At 34.7% G+C, this 15,839-nt stretch overlaps 1 protein-coding gene across 6 annotated transcripts in view; it reads right to left on the reverse strand.

Moving 5' to 3' along the window:
• Positions 1 to 15,839, reverse strand: part of STAG2 (STAG2 cohesin complex component) — a 120,277-nt gene that overhangs the window by 73,780 nt on the left and 30,658 nt on the right. For 4 of the 6 annotated variants that reach the window (XM_081221285.1, XM_081221288.1, XM_081221284.1 and 1 more), the window contains exons 2-3: positions 4,358 to 4,501; positions 1,041 to 1,119 (exon numbers count right to left, since the gene is read on the reverse strand). In XM_081221285.1, coding sequence (XP_081077411.1) covers positions 1,041 to 1,119; positions 4,358 to 4,401 — 123 coding nt within the window. In that variant the 5' untranslated portion in view covers positions 4,402 to 4,501. Of the gene's footprint in view, positions 1 to 1,040; positions 1,120 to 4,357; positions 4,502 to 6,534; positions 6,614 to 15,839 lie in introns of those variants that run through there. The other 2 variants (XM_081221286.1, XM_081221289.1) reach the window with 2 other exon arrangements.

The raw sequence follows: 15,839 nt of genomic DNA on the forward strand, positions 1-15,839 counted from the left end.
AAAAATTCACTGATAGGAAAGCTGCCGACAACATGCCATTAAGTTTTAAAACCAAATGAAACAGTTTGCTCAGTATGATTCCATTTAAGTAAAATTCTATGTGCATTTTTATATATAGGTGTATATATACATGTGTATGTTCATCAAAAATGTTTACATATTTAAAGTGGGAAATTTTTACTTTGCTCATTGTACATTTCTGCATTATTTAGACTTTTTAAAAGTAAATGTGGATTGACATATATACACATGTATGTATAAAATAGATAACTAATAAGAACCTGCTGTATACACAGGGAACTCCACTTCGCTGTACAGTGGAAACTAACACAACATTGTAAAACAACTATACCCCAATAAAAATAAATAAGAGAATCATCAAAAAAAAAGAGAGAAAAAAAAGTAAATGTATCATGAGAAAATATAAATCCAAAATTCATTTTGGCAAAGAAAATGCTGAACAAAAGCAAGTCATCTTTTGCACAATGTATTTACACATGCACAGAGTCAAATGTACTTTCCAAAATAGCAAAATGATTTAACCATTCACTAAGTTACCCACACCTCTCGGGCTACCCACTCATACTCTAAACTTGCATTCTATTGACTCAGAACTTCACTTTGTTAGTTTTTATCCTTGACATTACTTATAAAGAGTCACTGTCAACAGTAACCCATTAGACTTAAACGCTTGTAGGTTACATTTTTAGGGTGCTTTAGAATAAGAAATTTACTGATTTGCTTTACATTGGACTACTCATGTACAAATAAAAATAAAGCCAACAGAATACCACATTTTGCTTAGCATACTATGCTTTATAAAATAAACTACTAGAAACAATGACATATTAATTTCAACTTTATAGTAGTAGAAGTGTTCAAAGGCTTGCCATACCAATCAGGGGAAAAAAGCATTTTTAAAAGACAACAACATCTGAGACATAACTAAAACAACTATATATAGTATATAATTATATTTATTCATATATGTATATTTATGACCGTAAGAACCAAAATAAAGACACATATCCTATACATACTTTTCCTTTGCCTTGCTTTTGGTTTTTTCCTTCAATGTCTTCAAAATCTGTGTCAGAAGAAAAATGTGTTTCTGACTCCCTATGACAAAAAGATAAGCAATTATTTAAAACCTTCCTTAGAAATGTAGATGGAGTTTCTAAATTTTGCCATATTTTCTAAAAGAAAGGCTTGGTTAACTCATTACAAAACTATATTAGCATTAAATGTAATTAAGATGCTTTCCCAAAGCAACATATCGTAGCCTATTACCAAACATTTAAAATTACATAACACAAAAACATTAATCTAAAACACAAATGTCTAAGCATGTTTTTATTTTGTTAATTTTTAACCAAAGCATAAAAACAAAACCAGGGGCTCTCAAACTTGTAACTCTAGGAACCGTGGTGTTCTATTGGAATGGCTGGTTTCATTTTCTGATTCAAAGACCATGGTGTTCAGGTAAAACTGTATTTTAGCACTAGGTATGGGATAATCTTTATTAGGGAATTTTAGCAATATTAAGGATCTTATGACCTTTCCTATATAACACAAAAATATTCATAATCTAAGTGTAACTATACAAAACATGTATTTCTGAAAGAATATACGTAAAACATTTTTACAAACTAAATCATTTGAAACGGGGTAGGGAAGTGTGCTAATTGATCAAAATCCTTTATGAAGCCAAAAGCTGTTGAGCTATAGTCAGGAAAACTGGTTCTAGTTAATATGGTACTAGGAAATTGTGATCTTGGACAACTGACAACCACTCAATCTTCTCATCTACAAACAATGTTTATGCAGGAAAGAATGAAATCTCTGAAGCCTCTTTAATCTCTAAAATATAGATTTATAGTTCTTAGAAACTGTCCCTCATTCTGGAGTAGGAGGGGTGCTTTGTATAATCTGGATTTTCTAAGGCAAAATGGAAGTAAACCAATTTAAATACACATGTGTGATGCTTCCTATATATGTAAACATGGGTCTATCTATCTAAATAGTAGTAACAGACCCACACTTAAATGCTTAAGGAACAGACCCACACTTAAATGCTTAAGGCAAGGCATACTTAGTATCAATATTTGGGTCACAATGGATTTTAGAACTGAACAACACACGTAAAAGATAAAGGTTTTACCATTTTAAATGTGTAAAACTATTGTCGGTTTTGTTTAAAATAAATAGAATCAAAGTGAAAGACTATCTTTCTAAAGCTAGTCTTCTCTAACTAGATTTCTTCTATTTCCATTTTTATTGCTATAATAACCAGTTGTCCAGAGGCTGTGAGTTAGGAATACTTTATAAATCTAAAATAATGGTTAAGATGCTAGCAGGGGAAAAAATTACTATTTATAGCACTTACCTACAAAGTTATTTAAACAATGTATTGAAGATAGTGGCAATCCTAACTATGTCCTATAATGTTGCGAGGAAAAGAGCCTGTAATAAACACCATTTCCCATAGTTAATGCACCCAAAACTGAATGACTACTTAATATTAACCTTGAAACTCATGCCTCTTACACCTTAAGAAGACTGTTGTCATCAATAATCTTCCCACATGCCTATATGGCTTTGCAAAAAAATTTTTGAAAATGGTTTTAAACATCTTGGTGTGTAAGTAATCTTCTTTCTTCCCCAAGATATCTGTGGGACACTAGCTCTCTTAGAGAGCTCAGTAAATGCTCTAAGTCTGCAATCACTAGTCTTTGCCAATATTCTGACAGCCAAAGAGTAATCAAAGGCTCAATTACATTCTTAATCCTCATCTCCAGGCTATCCCAACTAAAAGAATGAGCCACTAGAGGCTTAATTACTAACTGGAAAACCTTCTGAAGAAAACTGAAGTGAGTAAATGGGGTAATAAGAGTATAAAATATCCCCAACCAGAGAAGAAATATTCTTGTGAGTCTGTCTTTCTCTAATGCTTCCTTCTGTTTTTAAGATCAAAAGAACAATCACAAAAACCTATCCTAGGTGAAATCAACATATGCTAATATGTTTATGGGGTATACTGGTCTCACCTTTTAGTGGCTGGAAACTTCATGAGCCATCCATCACATGACTGAATCTTCCACTCCTTTCTCTTTACCCTGCCCCCACCTCACATACCCAATCAAATACTGTCTATTCTACCTCCACAACATCGATTCCCTCTTATCCATTATCCTATTTCAGGCCCTAATTACTCGAGAGATATTCTAATTTATAGATATTCTAATTTAAGTCTAGTTTATAACGCAAACCTTTTTAATTACCTCTACTGTATTAATGTATTTGAGAAATTTCATAAGATAATTTTATAGTAGTCAAACCAAAAATTAATTTTTTTTCTCAGACTATCCCATATCCTCCCTCAAACAAAAACAAGAAATTTTCCTCAAGAATCTGAAAGTAGAGTCAATATAAACTGGGATTAAAATCACATTAAAAATCATACTTTGAAATATTGGCAATATCCCAGCAGACCCTTAACACTCTGAAAATAATAAAATTATTTTTAAAATGAAAATCTATAAAACATCAAAAGCAGACACTGGCCACCATTATGTACAAAGATATCTGCTGTTTTCAAAATTTTTAGCAACCAGACTGTTTTTAAATCAAGGTCTTATAAAGACCCTAATATGTGGTATATGTGTGCATAAAGTTAATGGGGTCCACGAGCAGTTTAAAGGTTCACGCTTCACTTAGGTACCTCATGAAACTGGAGCTTAGTATGAAAACCACTGCTGCATATAGCGGCTCAAATTCTTTCCTACATCAAAACACCAAAGAGTAATGAGAATAAAAGCTGAAAAAGGAGTATAGTAGCTTTTAAGACAAGGGTAAAGAAAATAGCTATGTTGAAGTCACTTTATGGACCAATGAGCATATAATTTGTTTCTGGGGGGTTAAAAAAAAAGGAAAGCATGTCCTACCCTCCTACGTTTGTTTTAGCCTGTCATTTGATTTTCAACAGAAATCTGACATTACATCCTAAATACTATTGCATGGTATATATTCCTTACTAATGAGAACACTTAACATTTTAAGAATTTCATGACACTCCCTTCAAAACAGTTGCTATTGTAAAACCAAGTATGGACTCAAAGAACTGAACAGCAAAAATAATAAATTTTCCAGGATCTAAATTATAAAATATACTAAAAAAAAGGCATGGAATTACTGTTACAGAACCCAATAAGCATTGATATAAACTATTTCCAAGTATGCATGCTATTTTATACTGAAACATTATATCTTCTCAAGCAGAAGTAACTTTAACTGAAGTTAATACAGTTCCCATTTTGTGGAAAAAACAAGTATTTAGAAATTATCATAATATACTTACTGAAGTAGATTAAAATCAGTTGGTATTTCTGGAGCTGCTATCATTTCTTTATCATCTTCTGGGACGCCCCAATGTCAGAAATATATTCATATATTTACGTGGGTATAATGATGGTTTGCTTCTTTCTTCTAAGAGAGACAATTCCTTTAAAAGGGACAGGGGGGCGAGGGGGGAAGAATGCCATATTTATTATAAACACACCAAAAATATTGGGAAGGGTATCTACCCCAAAACTAAATTTCCAAGTGTCTGCTAATGTGTTTTAGTAAATAAGGATTTCTTTCCCTTGCATTTGACTGCTTTTTCTAGATATGGATTTGTTACAACTGTTGTAGCCCCGTGACAGTAACAACAAATACAAAGAAAGAAGCTTCTATTACAATTATTTTTTTAAATTTGTTATGATTCTCCAGCCTGGCTTAAAAAGACAGATGCCCTAACTAGGAACAGAATGTGACTTTTACTCATCCTAAAATCTTTATGACAAGTTTAAACCATAATACAAGACGCCTGAAAATTCTATAGCTTTCTGCTTATGATGTACAGTATAGTTAAAAGGAGCTAATAAAAAAATCTAAGATATAATTTTAAAATACTTTAAAAACAGGTTCTTCTACCATAGAAGAAACATACGGTCCAAAAGCCTGGCTTATTAATAAATAACTACACTTCATGATAATACCACCTGCATTGAACAGGAAAGGGGAAAAAATGTTAGCTCTGATCCATTCCCTCAAGGAACTTATAATCAATTTAAATACCAATAATGTCATATGGACAACAGATGAATGCCATTTGTGACCAAAGTAAGTTTGGCCATAGGAAGATGCAGTTCCTAAACAAGAGAGTGACCTAAAAGTAAATGACAAGTCTATAACAAAAAAGAGAAAATAGACTGGGTTTGAAGCTCTGAATCTTATGTATAACTTTCTTTTAAAATTTTATGCTTTTATTTCCAAGCAAATCTCATACTTGGTGGCCACCTAAAGACTAAACATATCGAATTAATAATAAATATTCAAATATCACATAGTGATGAACTTCTAAGGATCTCTTCCAGCAGAGTAAACTTTATATAAGAAACTGACCATTCAATTTTTCCATTAAGTTTAAATCTCAAAAAAATCATAAATGGCTACTAATATGTAATTAACATACAAAAGTTCAAAACACTGCATTTCCTTGCTCACTCTAATTAAGCTACTATGAATAGCAAAATAATGAAGAGGAGAAACAAGAATCAATAATATACAAATTAAGCCCTAATCAAGGGTTGTCTATACCACCACTTTGAGTTTCTTTTTTTCTGAAGAATACTCATATTGTAAAATCTTTATTTAGATATCACTGTTAGTATAGTCTTCTCACACTAAATCATGGTCCCAGGATTGTTACCCTCCAAGACCACTAATTGTTAATTTGGTTTTATTTTTATTGTAACCTAAGGAATTATCTAAGTAGTATATCAGAGTTCTGAGACTTGCCATCACATGTAGAATACACTCTAGCCTCCTAAAAATCCCAACTAATTTAAAAAAGAAAACTGTTTTTTAAAAAGAGAACAATTTTGTTTTTTTAAGTGAGCTGGAGAGGTACAGAGATAATAAGTTCTAGCCAACACATCAAATCATCTAGATGGCAAGATGGAAATAAAGAGTTTGCTGTGTCTGTCTGACTACCTGTCCCCTCCCCTCTCTCTCTAAGCATTTTATAAAACCAAACTTGATGCATTCCTTAAATATACAGTTTTTAAGCAGACTTTAAAGATAGTCCATAAGTGTATTCTACTAAAGGACATAAAGAATGAATCAGCTCTGAAAAGCAGAGAGCACTAAATAAAACAGGTACTGTATGATATACTACATTCCTCTAAATAGCACAAAATTAATTTCTAGTGTACAAGAAGTCTTGCCAGGTCAAATTATTTTTCTCAAAGTACGGCTATACTAACATGTACTTGGTAATTAGAAACCAAGGAAAATATAAAAGAAAAACAGAATTTATAAAGATGTGAGTCTCCCAGACAAGGTGTCTGTATTTTAAAAAGAAATACCATGCCAGGGTCTGATAGGTTTAGAAAAAATTATTAAACTAGCCAACTCCCTACCCCAGTGAAACACCTGTTTTTAAAAGTTTCTAAATATTAAAAATCCATCCAACCAAGTAAAAGTATCTACCATGTGCCAAATGCAGCAGTGGGCACTGGGCATACAGTAGTGAACAGGAGAGCGATGATCCTTGCCCTTATGGAAGTACCTGTAACAGTAAATGTGAAAATATATTTCTAGGAAAAGGCACCTACCTCTATTGCAACCTATTATTAAACATAATATTAAATCCCATGTATCTTGAGTTTTTACTACTGTAATCATGCTCTAAGTAACCAATTTGCCACCAAAACAGTTCTTCATAGCTCAAAAAACTTATATATATTAAAGTTGTTTTGTAATTTAAAGGGGTAGGGAGAACGATGGATATGTTAGCAATGGTTTGCGGTTTTTTTTCTTCAAGAATATAAACTTTATCTGCAGGAAGAACTTCGAATTTTTCCCATTTTATTTTAAATGTCTACAGCTATACATAAATACAATTTGCTTCCCCCAAAGATTTTCATTAAAAAATTCACAAACAAGGTCTTTAAATGTACTTAATGTCATTTGACCTAAGTTGGGAATCCCCAAACTGTAAGAATACATAATGCTCAAATAAAAGTATAAGTTTAATAATCAAACTCACCACACCATTTCTGGCCTACTGTATGTAGGTTATTAATTTTTAAGAAATATGCTCAAAGATCACAAGGTGGAGCTCTCACCTAATGTCAAAGAAAAGCTCTGAGATTTTTAGCATTTGTACCAATTCTCTATAACTACTATAAGAGAGTTAACATTCCAACAGCTTTGGAGGATAAAGCACAGAAATAAAATTTGCTTTAACTCTCAATCACTATTTCCCCTTTGGGAAAAAATACATCCAATAACAACTAGTTTCTGCTTCTCCTTACTGAAAACTAGGCAAACACATTTATCGATAGGTTGAATAACATACTTTAAAGTAAAACCACTTCCTTAGGCTCAAGTGTGTAATACACTGCCATTAAAGATTTATTAAAATTAAAAAGTAATAGGTGATTATATATATTTTAATTCTATACCTTAAATTCAAGTAAACGCTCTCAGCAGTAATGCTTTTGATATAAACAGAGATCTAAAAGCTGAAATTTGATCACCATACTTTTCAAGTTATCTATAATGAATCTGTTTAGGGCCTGTTACTCTGTTTAGATCCCGAGTTAACTAATTCAATAACAAAGAAACTTTCTTCTTCCACTTCTGAAAACCTGTTGGATACCTACTACTCTAGCACATAAACACAAATATATACTAAATATATATAATTATGCTTGCATCCTTAACTCCAAAAAATGACTTAATTGATTTAAATTATCCACCCACTGCTAAAAAAGTAAAAATACACAAAAAACAACCTGTTTTTCTTTGATATTGTTTAAAAAACTTAAAGTAATTCTGATTTCTTTTTATAGAAGAATGATTGTTTCAAAGTTCCTTTAATTCAATCCCAAGTGGTTTCAAGATAGAAAATAAAAAACTACAACACTAACAAGGTCCCCCAGAACCCATATGTTATTGGGGAGTGGGGGAAGCACTTAAAGTAGCTGGTGTATTAATTCTTTCCCTAAAAATGCAGAAATATTCAACTGCTAAAAGCTAGCAAATTCAGGACATATACCACACGTCACACCCTTATTTTAACACTAGCCCAAAAGGGTTACGTTCTTCTATCTATAAGGATCACATCTTGGAAACGTATAAACCCTTCTGAAATGCCACCATCATTATAATGCAAACACTTAAAAATAGGAACTACTTAAATGCCCAGCCATGGATTAACTTACGGTACAAAAATGTAATTCATATTCATACACTGAAACTACATATGACGACTGTGTAGCAACATGGGTAAAGTTTGATAAGTTAAAAGCCTTATATTAGGATACAATATTAACCAAAAAGAAAACAAAGGAAAACAGTTAACATATCAGAGTGGTGAAAATGTGGTTGATTTTTAAATTTTTAATTACAATGTTATCATTAGTAAGAAAAAAAGTAAATTATGAGGGTGGATATTTATTTTTCAATGTCTTCTCTTAAAATCTGAACTGAGAGGAACTACAAAACTATCTCTGCTGCTAAAACCTGATCTATTCATATTTCAGATACATAATGTCAAAAAGTTACACATCTACAAAAAGAAACTGAGTTCTATCATAAAATTATCTTTATTATGTTCACCTACTCAAGATTAGCAGGGAACAGAAACTTTCATATGAACTCCCGACAAGACCCAAAGGTATGTTCCTTTTATTGGCTTAGCTACTTTCTTAGGAGATAGCAGACAGAAGTCTATCATTTAGGATGAGTGTGAAAGAAAAGGGAGACTAGTTCCTGGAGTTATTTACTAAAAGCAGGAAAGTCACTATCATTCCTTATGTCAAATGATACATGGCAACTTTGAGTACATAGGTAGGGCAAGAAATGAAAAAAGCCTTTAAAAAAGATTTCTCCTTGCTCAAAAAGATATTTTTCCTCCCTCTGTTTATCTCCCTAATTTCTGCTAATAGTCTTCTAAGTAAACGACAGGGTGAAAAGAATGACAAATCAAACAATGATCATGTATATCCAGGCCAGCAACACAATTTTAACCTAAGTGTTTCTTGATAGCATACTCACATTACACCTACCACATAAATCATTTGCAAATGTATTTACCTTTCCACAAACTAGGAAGGAATCTTAAAGAATTTCTAATGGAAGCACCTGCTCTAGTGCAGGAATAGGTAATCTGGAGAAGATAGGACTAGAAGAAATCTAAATACGTAAAAGAATTAATAATCCTGTCTACATTTCCTAACTAACCGTAGGAGAGGTCAAATATCTGCCCTTACGGGGCTTCCCTGGTGGCGCAGTGGTTGAGAGTCCACCTGCCGATGCAGGGGACACGGGTTCATGCCCCGGTCCGGGAGGATCCCACATGCCGTGGAGCAGATGGGCCCATGAGCCATGGCCGCTGAGCCTGCCCATCCGGAGCCTGTGCTCCGCAACGGGAGAGGCTGCAACAGTGAGGCCCGCATACGGCAAAAAAAAATATATATATATATATGTATATATATATATACATATATATATATATCTGCCCTTACAAACTTAAAAAATAATATACAGAAAAAAGGGAAGGCCAAAAGTAAAAAAAAAAAAACTTTCTAAAATAACTAAGTAGACAAAGTGAACACACCTAATGCCACAACACTTCAAAAACAACTTTTACTTTCAGGAAGAGGGGAAGGAGCAAGCTGGGGCACAGTCTACACACATCTGGCATCACTACACACTGCCAGAAACTAAGCCAGATAGAACTGGAAACATCCACCTGTTCCCCTCCTATTTTTAAATGTATGATAGTATATGCTCAGCAATCTTCCTTATTTTCTTGTCTACCCACATTCCCCAATACTTTCCAAATGTGACTCAAGTACTAACCACAATTAGGATCACCTGGCCCAACCTACTCAGCTTGCCCCAGTTCTCGACCATCAGTTCTGATTTCTGTAGAAAATCTAGCACTCCATCATTAACTTCACATGCACAAAGTGCTACCATTTTGAGGAGAGGGGAAAAGGGGGGAGATAAGAAAAGGCTTCTGCCTTATTCCTGCAGACCCACTACTCTATCACTCTATACTCAGTCGTACCCTGTGCCTTAGTCATCCAAGGATCAATACTCTGCCTTGTTCTCGCTGTAATATATCTACCAGCTCCATCCCAGGAACTGGAATCCTGCCCCTAAACCTACCCTAAAAAGTTTCCCTGTGTCTCTCCAGTTGCCCTAATCCAAATGCCACAATACTGTCCTCCTCTCATCTGTCTACCATACTGACACTGACGGCTGCTAGACACTGGATACCATATCATACCTGATACAGTGGACATATATAAACTATCTAATTCCAAGTCTGCTACATCCCCAGTTTGCCTAACCAGCTACTGTTGACTAGACATTATCTGGCCCTATTGCAAAATAAATATCAAAACAGGTAAATATTTGTTTTATCATATACTATCAAATATCATACCTCAGGACTTCCCTGGTGGTGCAGTAGTTAAGAATCTGCCTGCCAATGCAGGGGACATGGGTTCAAGCCCTGGTCCAGGAAGATCCCACATGACGTGGAGCAACTAAGCCCGTGCGCCACAACTACTGTGCCTACGCTCTAGAGCCCTTGAGCCACAACTCCTGAGCCCTTGAGCCACAACTACTGAAGCCCACGCACCTAGAGCCCATGCTCCACAACAAGAGAATCCACCGCAATGAGAAGCTCACGCACCGCAATGAAGAGTAGCCCCCACTCGCCGCAACTAGAGAGAGCCCGCGCGCAGCAACAAAGACCCAACGCAGCCAAAAATAAATAAATAAATACATAATCATACCTCAGTCTGCAAGGTCAACAGCTAAATCATGAATCATTTTTTAAAGTACTGTCAATGTTCACTCTTCATCTCACTTATACTTGAATATCATACTCTGAAGTTAGCCTTCTGCAATAATTTAAAGTATGTATGTGCCCCACTGACATAACTTTCTGTATGTTAAGACATGAGTAAACAGCAGCAATTACTAGTGGGTGTAGTGGCTTTCGACATTTCAGAGGTGAGACAAAATTAGCTGGTATAAATGAATGTCTAGGTCTGAAAATCAAATTTACAACAATGAGCTAATTTCATGTGTTAACACTTGTAAATGGTATACAGCATGATATAAGCACAGTGCATCATTACCATCAAACCCACTTCACACTGGGCACCACTGGCTCACTGGCAGATTTCAATCAATAGCGGTTATCAAGGCAGATTTCATAACAATGTTGATGAAGACAGGATAATCCCGCCCAGATTTTGATGGAAATCCAAATTTTTATTTCATATACTCTCAGACTGATTACACCAAAAGAACTTTCACATTTATTCAAGGCGCTAAAAAGTATCTAAATGAAACCCTGAGTGTTTATTAATAACTCACATGAAGATGGAGACACAACTGTAACTTAGATACAATTCGGTTAATAAACAAAGTGTAAAATAAATCACTTTATAGAGAACAGTGGGAAATTTTAATCTAAAATTTAGAACTGCAGTTACTACTACCAAGTATAGTATTTTTTATTCATTTTATTATGGCAGCAAACATAACATACATGCTACATATTTAATACCTTTTTTTTTTTTGGCTGCACCACGTGGCATGTGGATCTTAGTTCCCCAACCAGGGATTGCACAACCCCTGCAGTGGAAGCGTGGAGTCTTAACCACTGGACCACCAGGGAATTCCTATATTTAATATCTCTTGCCCCTTCCACTTCTGATTAGGTAACACTTTATTAAAATACCCAGCATTCGCATCCACTTGATATAAACCACTAACCTTCCTACTAACATCCACAGTACACAATTCACAGGCTTGAATTATATTCATATTAAAGTTCAGAAATCATGTTTTCACAATAAAGTTTATGAATACAGTATAGGTACTTCCAATTTCTCATTTCAAATCTAAAAGGCTGGTAATTCTACACAATGACAATGACAGGAGGGTCACATGTATGTTGTACTCCAAAATTATTTTAATTCTCTCTAAACTTAAGCTTTCCTAAATAAAGATTAAAACATGTAAATTACTTTTTGAAAACTAAACTTAAGCCAGATAAAGACACTACAAAAAACAGACCAATATCCCTGATGAACATGGATACAAATATCCTCAACAAAATATTAGCAAACCAAATTCAATAGCATACTAAAAGTTATTATACACCATGACCAAAGTAGGATTTATTCCCAGAAGGCAAGGCTGGTTCAGCATATGAAAATCAATTACTGTAATGTACATATTAACAGAATGAAAGGCAAAAACCCTTCATGATCATCTCAACTGATACAGAGAAAGTGTTTGATAAGATTCAACACCTTGGGACTTCCCTGGTGGCACAGTGGTTAAGAATCCGCCTGCCAATGCAGGGGACACAGGTTCACGCCCTGGTCCGGGAAGATCCCACATGCCGCAGAGCAACTAAATGCATGTGCCACAAGTACCGAGCCTGTGTGCCACAACTACTGAAGCCCACGCACCTAGAGCTCGTGCTCCTCAACAAGAGAAGCCACCACAATGAGAAGCCCGTGCACCGCAAGGAAGAGTAGCCCCTGCTCGCCGCAACTAGAGAAAGCCCACGTGCAGCAACGAAGACCCAACGCAGACAAAAATAAATAAATAAATAAATAAGAAGATTCAACACTTTTTCATGATAAAAACACTCAACAAACTAGACAATGAAGGAAAATACCTCAACATAATAAAGAACACTTATGAAAAGCCCACAGTTAATATCATACCTAATGGTAAAAGACTAAAAGCTTTCCCTCTAAGATCAGGAACAAGGCAATGATGACCTCTCTCTCCACTGCTATTCAACATGGTACTGAAAGTCCTATCCAAAATAATTAGGCAAGAAAAAGAAATAAAAGTCACCCGTATCAGAAAAAAAGAAGCAAAATTATCTCTGTTCACGGATGATATAGTCTGACACGTAGAACACTCTAAAGATTTCACCCCCACCACCAAAAAAACTGTTACAATAAACAAATTCAGCAAAGTTGCAGGATATAAAGTCAACACACAAAAGTCAGTTGTGCTTCTATACACTAAAAACGAACAATCCAAAAAGGAAACCATTCCATTTACAATAGCACCAAAAAGAATATTTAGGAACAAACCTAACCAAACAGGTGGAAGACTCAAACGCTGAAATTTATAAAACACTGCTGAATGAAATTAAAGAAGTCACAAATAAATGGAAAGACACTCCATGTTCAGTGATTAGAAGGCTTAATATTAAGATGTCCATACTACCCAAAGCAATATACAGATTCAAAACAATCCCTATCAAAATCCCAAGAGCCTTTTTGGGCAGAAATAGAAAAATTCCTCATAAAATTCAACAGACTCCAAATAACCAAAACAGTTTAGGAAAAAAGGAACAAAGTTGGAGGAAACACACTTTCTGACTTCAAAACATATCACAAAGGTGCAATACTAGCATAAAGACAGACATACAGGGCTTCCCTGGTGGCTCAGTGGTTAAGAATCTGCCTGCCAATGCAGGGGACACGGGTTTAATCCCTGGTCCGGGAAGACCCCACATGCCGCGGAGCAATGAAGCCAGTGAGCCACAACTACTGAGCCTGCACTCTAGAGCCCACGAGCCACAACTATGGAGTCGGCGTGCCACAACTACTGAAGCCTGCGCGCCTAGAGCCCATGCTCCACAACAAGAGAAGCCACCACAATGAGAAGCCCGTGCACTGCAATGAAGAGTAGCCCTCGCTCGCCGCAACTAAAGAAAGCCCACGTGCAGCAACAAAAGACCCAACACAGCCAAAAATAAAATTAATTAATTAATTAAAAAATAAAAAGACAGACATACAGACCAATGAAATAGAATGGAGAGGCCAGAAATAAACCCTTGAATACACATTCAAATGATTTTTGACAAAGGTGCCAAGACCACTCCATGGGGTTTCTCTTCAAAAAAATTCTGCTGCGAAAACTAGATGTCCACAAGCAAAAGAATGAAGTTGGATCATTCATTATCTCACACCATATACAAAAATTAATTCAAAATGGATTAAAGATCTAAATGTAAGACCTAAAACTATAAAACTCATAGAATAAAACTTAGGGGAAGACACCAAAAGCACAAATAGACAAATGGGACTACATCAAAACTTTTACACAACAAAGGACACAACCACCAGAGTGAAAGGCAACATACAGAATGGGAGAAAAGATTTGCAAATCATACCTGATTAGAGGTTAATATCCAGAATATACAAAGAATTCCTACAACTCAACAACAAAAAATTAAATAACACAAATTTAAAAGGGACAAAGCACTTGAATTGAAACCAAATCAAAACTACAATGAAATACCACTTCACACCCTCTGGGATGGCTAGAATAAAAAAGACATAACAACAAGTGCCTGCAAGGATGTGGAAAAAATTGAACACTTGTGCACTGTTGGTAGGATTGTAAAATTGTGCGACTGCACTGGAAAACAGTATGGAGGTACCTCAAAATTTTTTAAATAGAACTGCCATATAATCCAGCAAATCTCCACTTCCAGGTATATATCCCAAATATTTGAAAGCTAGGTCTCCAAGAGATATCTGCACAACCATATTCATAGCAGCAAATTCACAGTAGCCAAGAGGTGGAAGCAGCCCACGTGTCCATTAACAGCTGAATGGATGAACAAAATATGGCATATAGATACATTGGAATATTATTCATCCTTAACAAAAGAGGAAGTCCTGTCACACGCTACAACATGGATGAACCTTCAAGACATTATTGTAAATGAAATAAGCCAGTTAGTCACAAAAAACAAATACTGTACAATCCCACTTACATGAGGTATCTAAAGTATCAAATTCACAGAAACAGAAAGCAGAATGGTAGTTACCACATTTTGCGGGGGGCAGGAAAGGGGAAGGTGTTTAATGGGTACAGAGTTTCAGAATTGCAAGATGAAAAAGTTCTGGAGATCAGTTTCACAGCAATGTCAATTTACTTAACAATGCTGAATTGTCCACCTAAAAATGGTTAAGATGGTAAACTTTACGGGGTTTTTTTGCTACAATAATAAAAAAATTTTAATTTAAACCCTTTTATCAAGCGTCTCTTGTATCAAATATTAACAAGATTTTACCAATTACTTGAGAACACCTTTCTAGTGAACAAGCATACTATACAACATAACTATTGATATCTTTTAAAATGTAATTTTATAAATTAAGACACTGACAATTGACATCTACACTCAAAATACTGTATTTGTCTCCTATTTATACAGTAAAAAGGAAACAAAGCTTGTATCTTTATGGCAAAACAGTCAAAGAAATATCTAGCTTAAAAAAAAATCAACTCTACTTAATGCAGTGTGGTGGCCTAAATGGGAAGGAAATCCAAAAAAGAGGGGATATATGTATATGTATAGCTGATTCACTTTGCTGTACAGTAGAAACTAACACAACATTGTAAAGCAACTACACTCCAATAAAAATTAATTTTAAAAAAATTGTAGTATTTGGTTGAACAATGTAAGGTAGTCTCAGCTATATCTTTACTCTGGTAAAGAGTTTAGCAGTTTCTTCTAAAAACCATACAGCTCACCACAAAAAAAAGAAATGATAATTATGTAACAGAACAGAAGTGTCAGCTAAAGCTACTGTGGTCATCATATTTGCAATATATAAATGTATCAAATCAGCACATTGTATATGTTAAACTTATTCAACGTTATATATAGATGATTTTGATAAAAAATTAAAAAAATTAAAACCATACACACA

This window comes from Mesoplodon bidens, assembly GCF_964165515.1.
Source record: "Mesoplodon bidens genome assembly, chromosome: X".
Lineage (NCBI taxonomy): Eukaryota > Metazoa > Chordata > Mammalia > Artiodactyla > Ziphiidae > Mesoplodon > Mesoplodon bidens.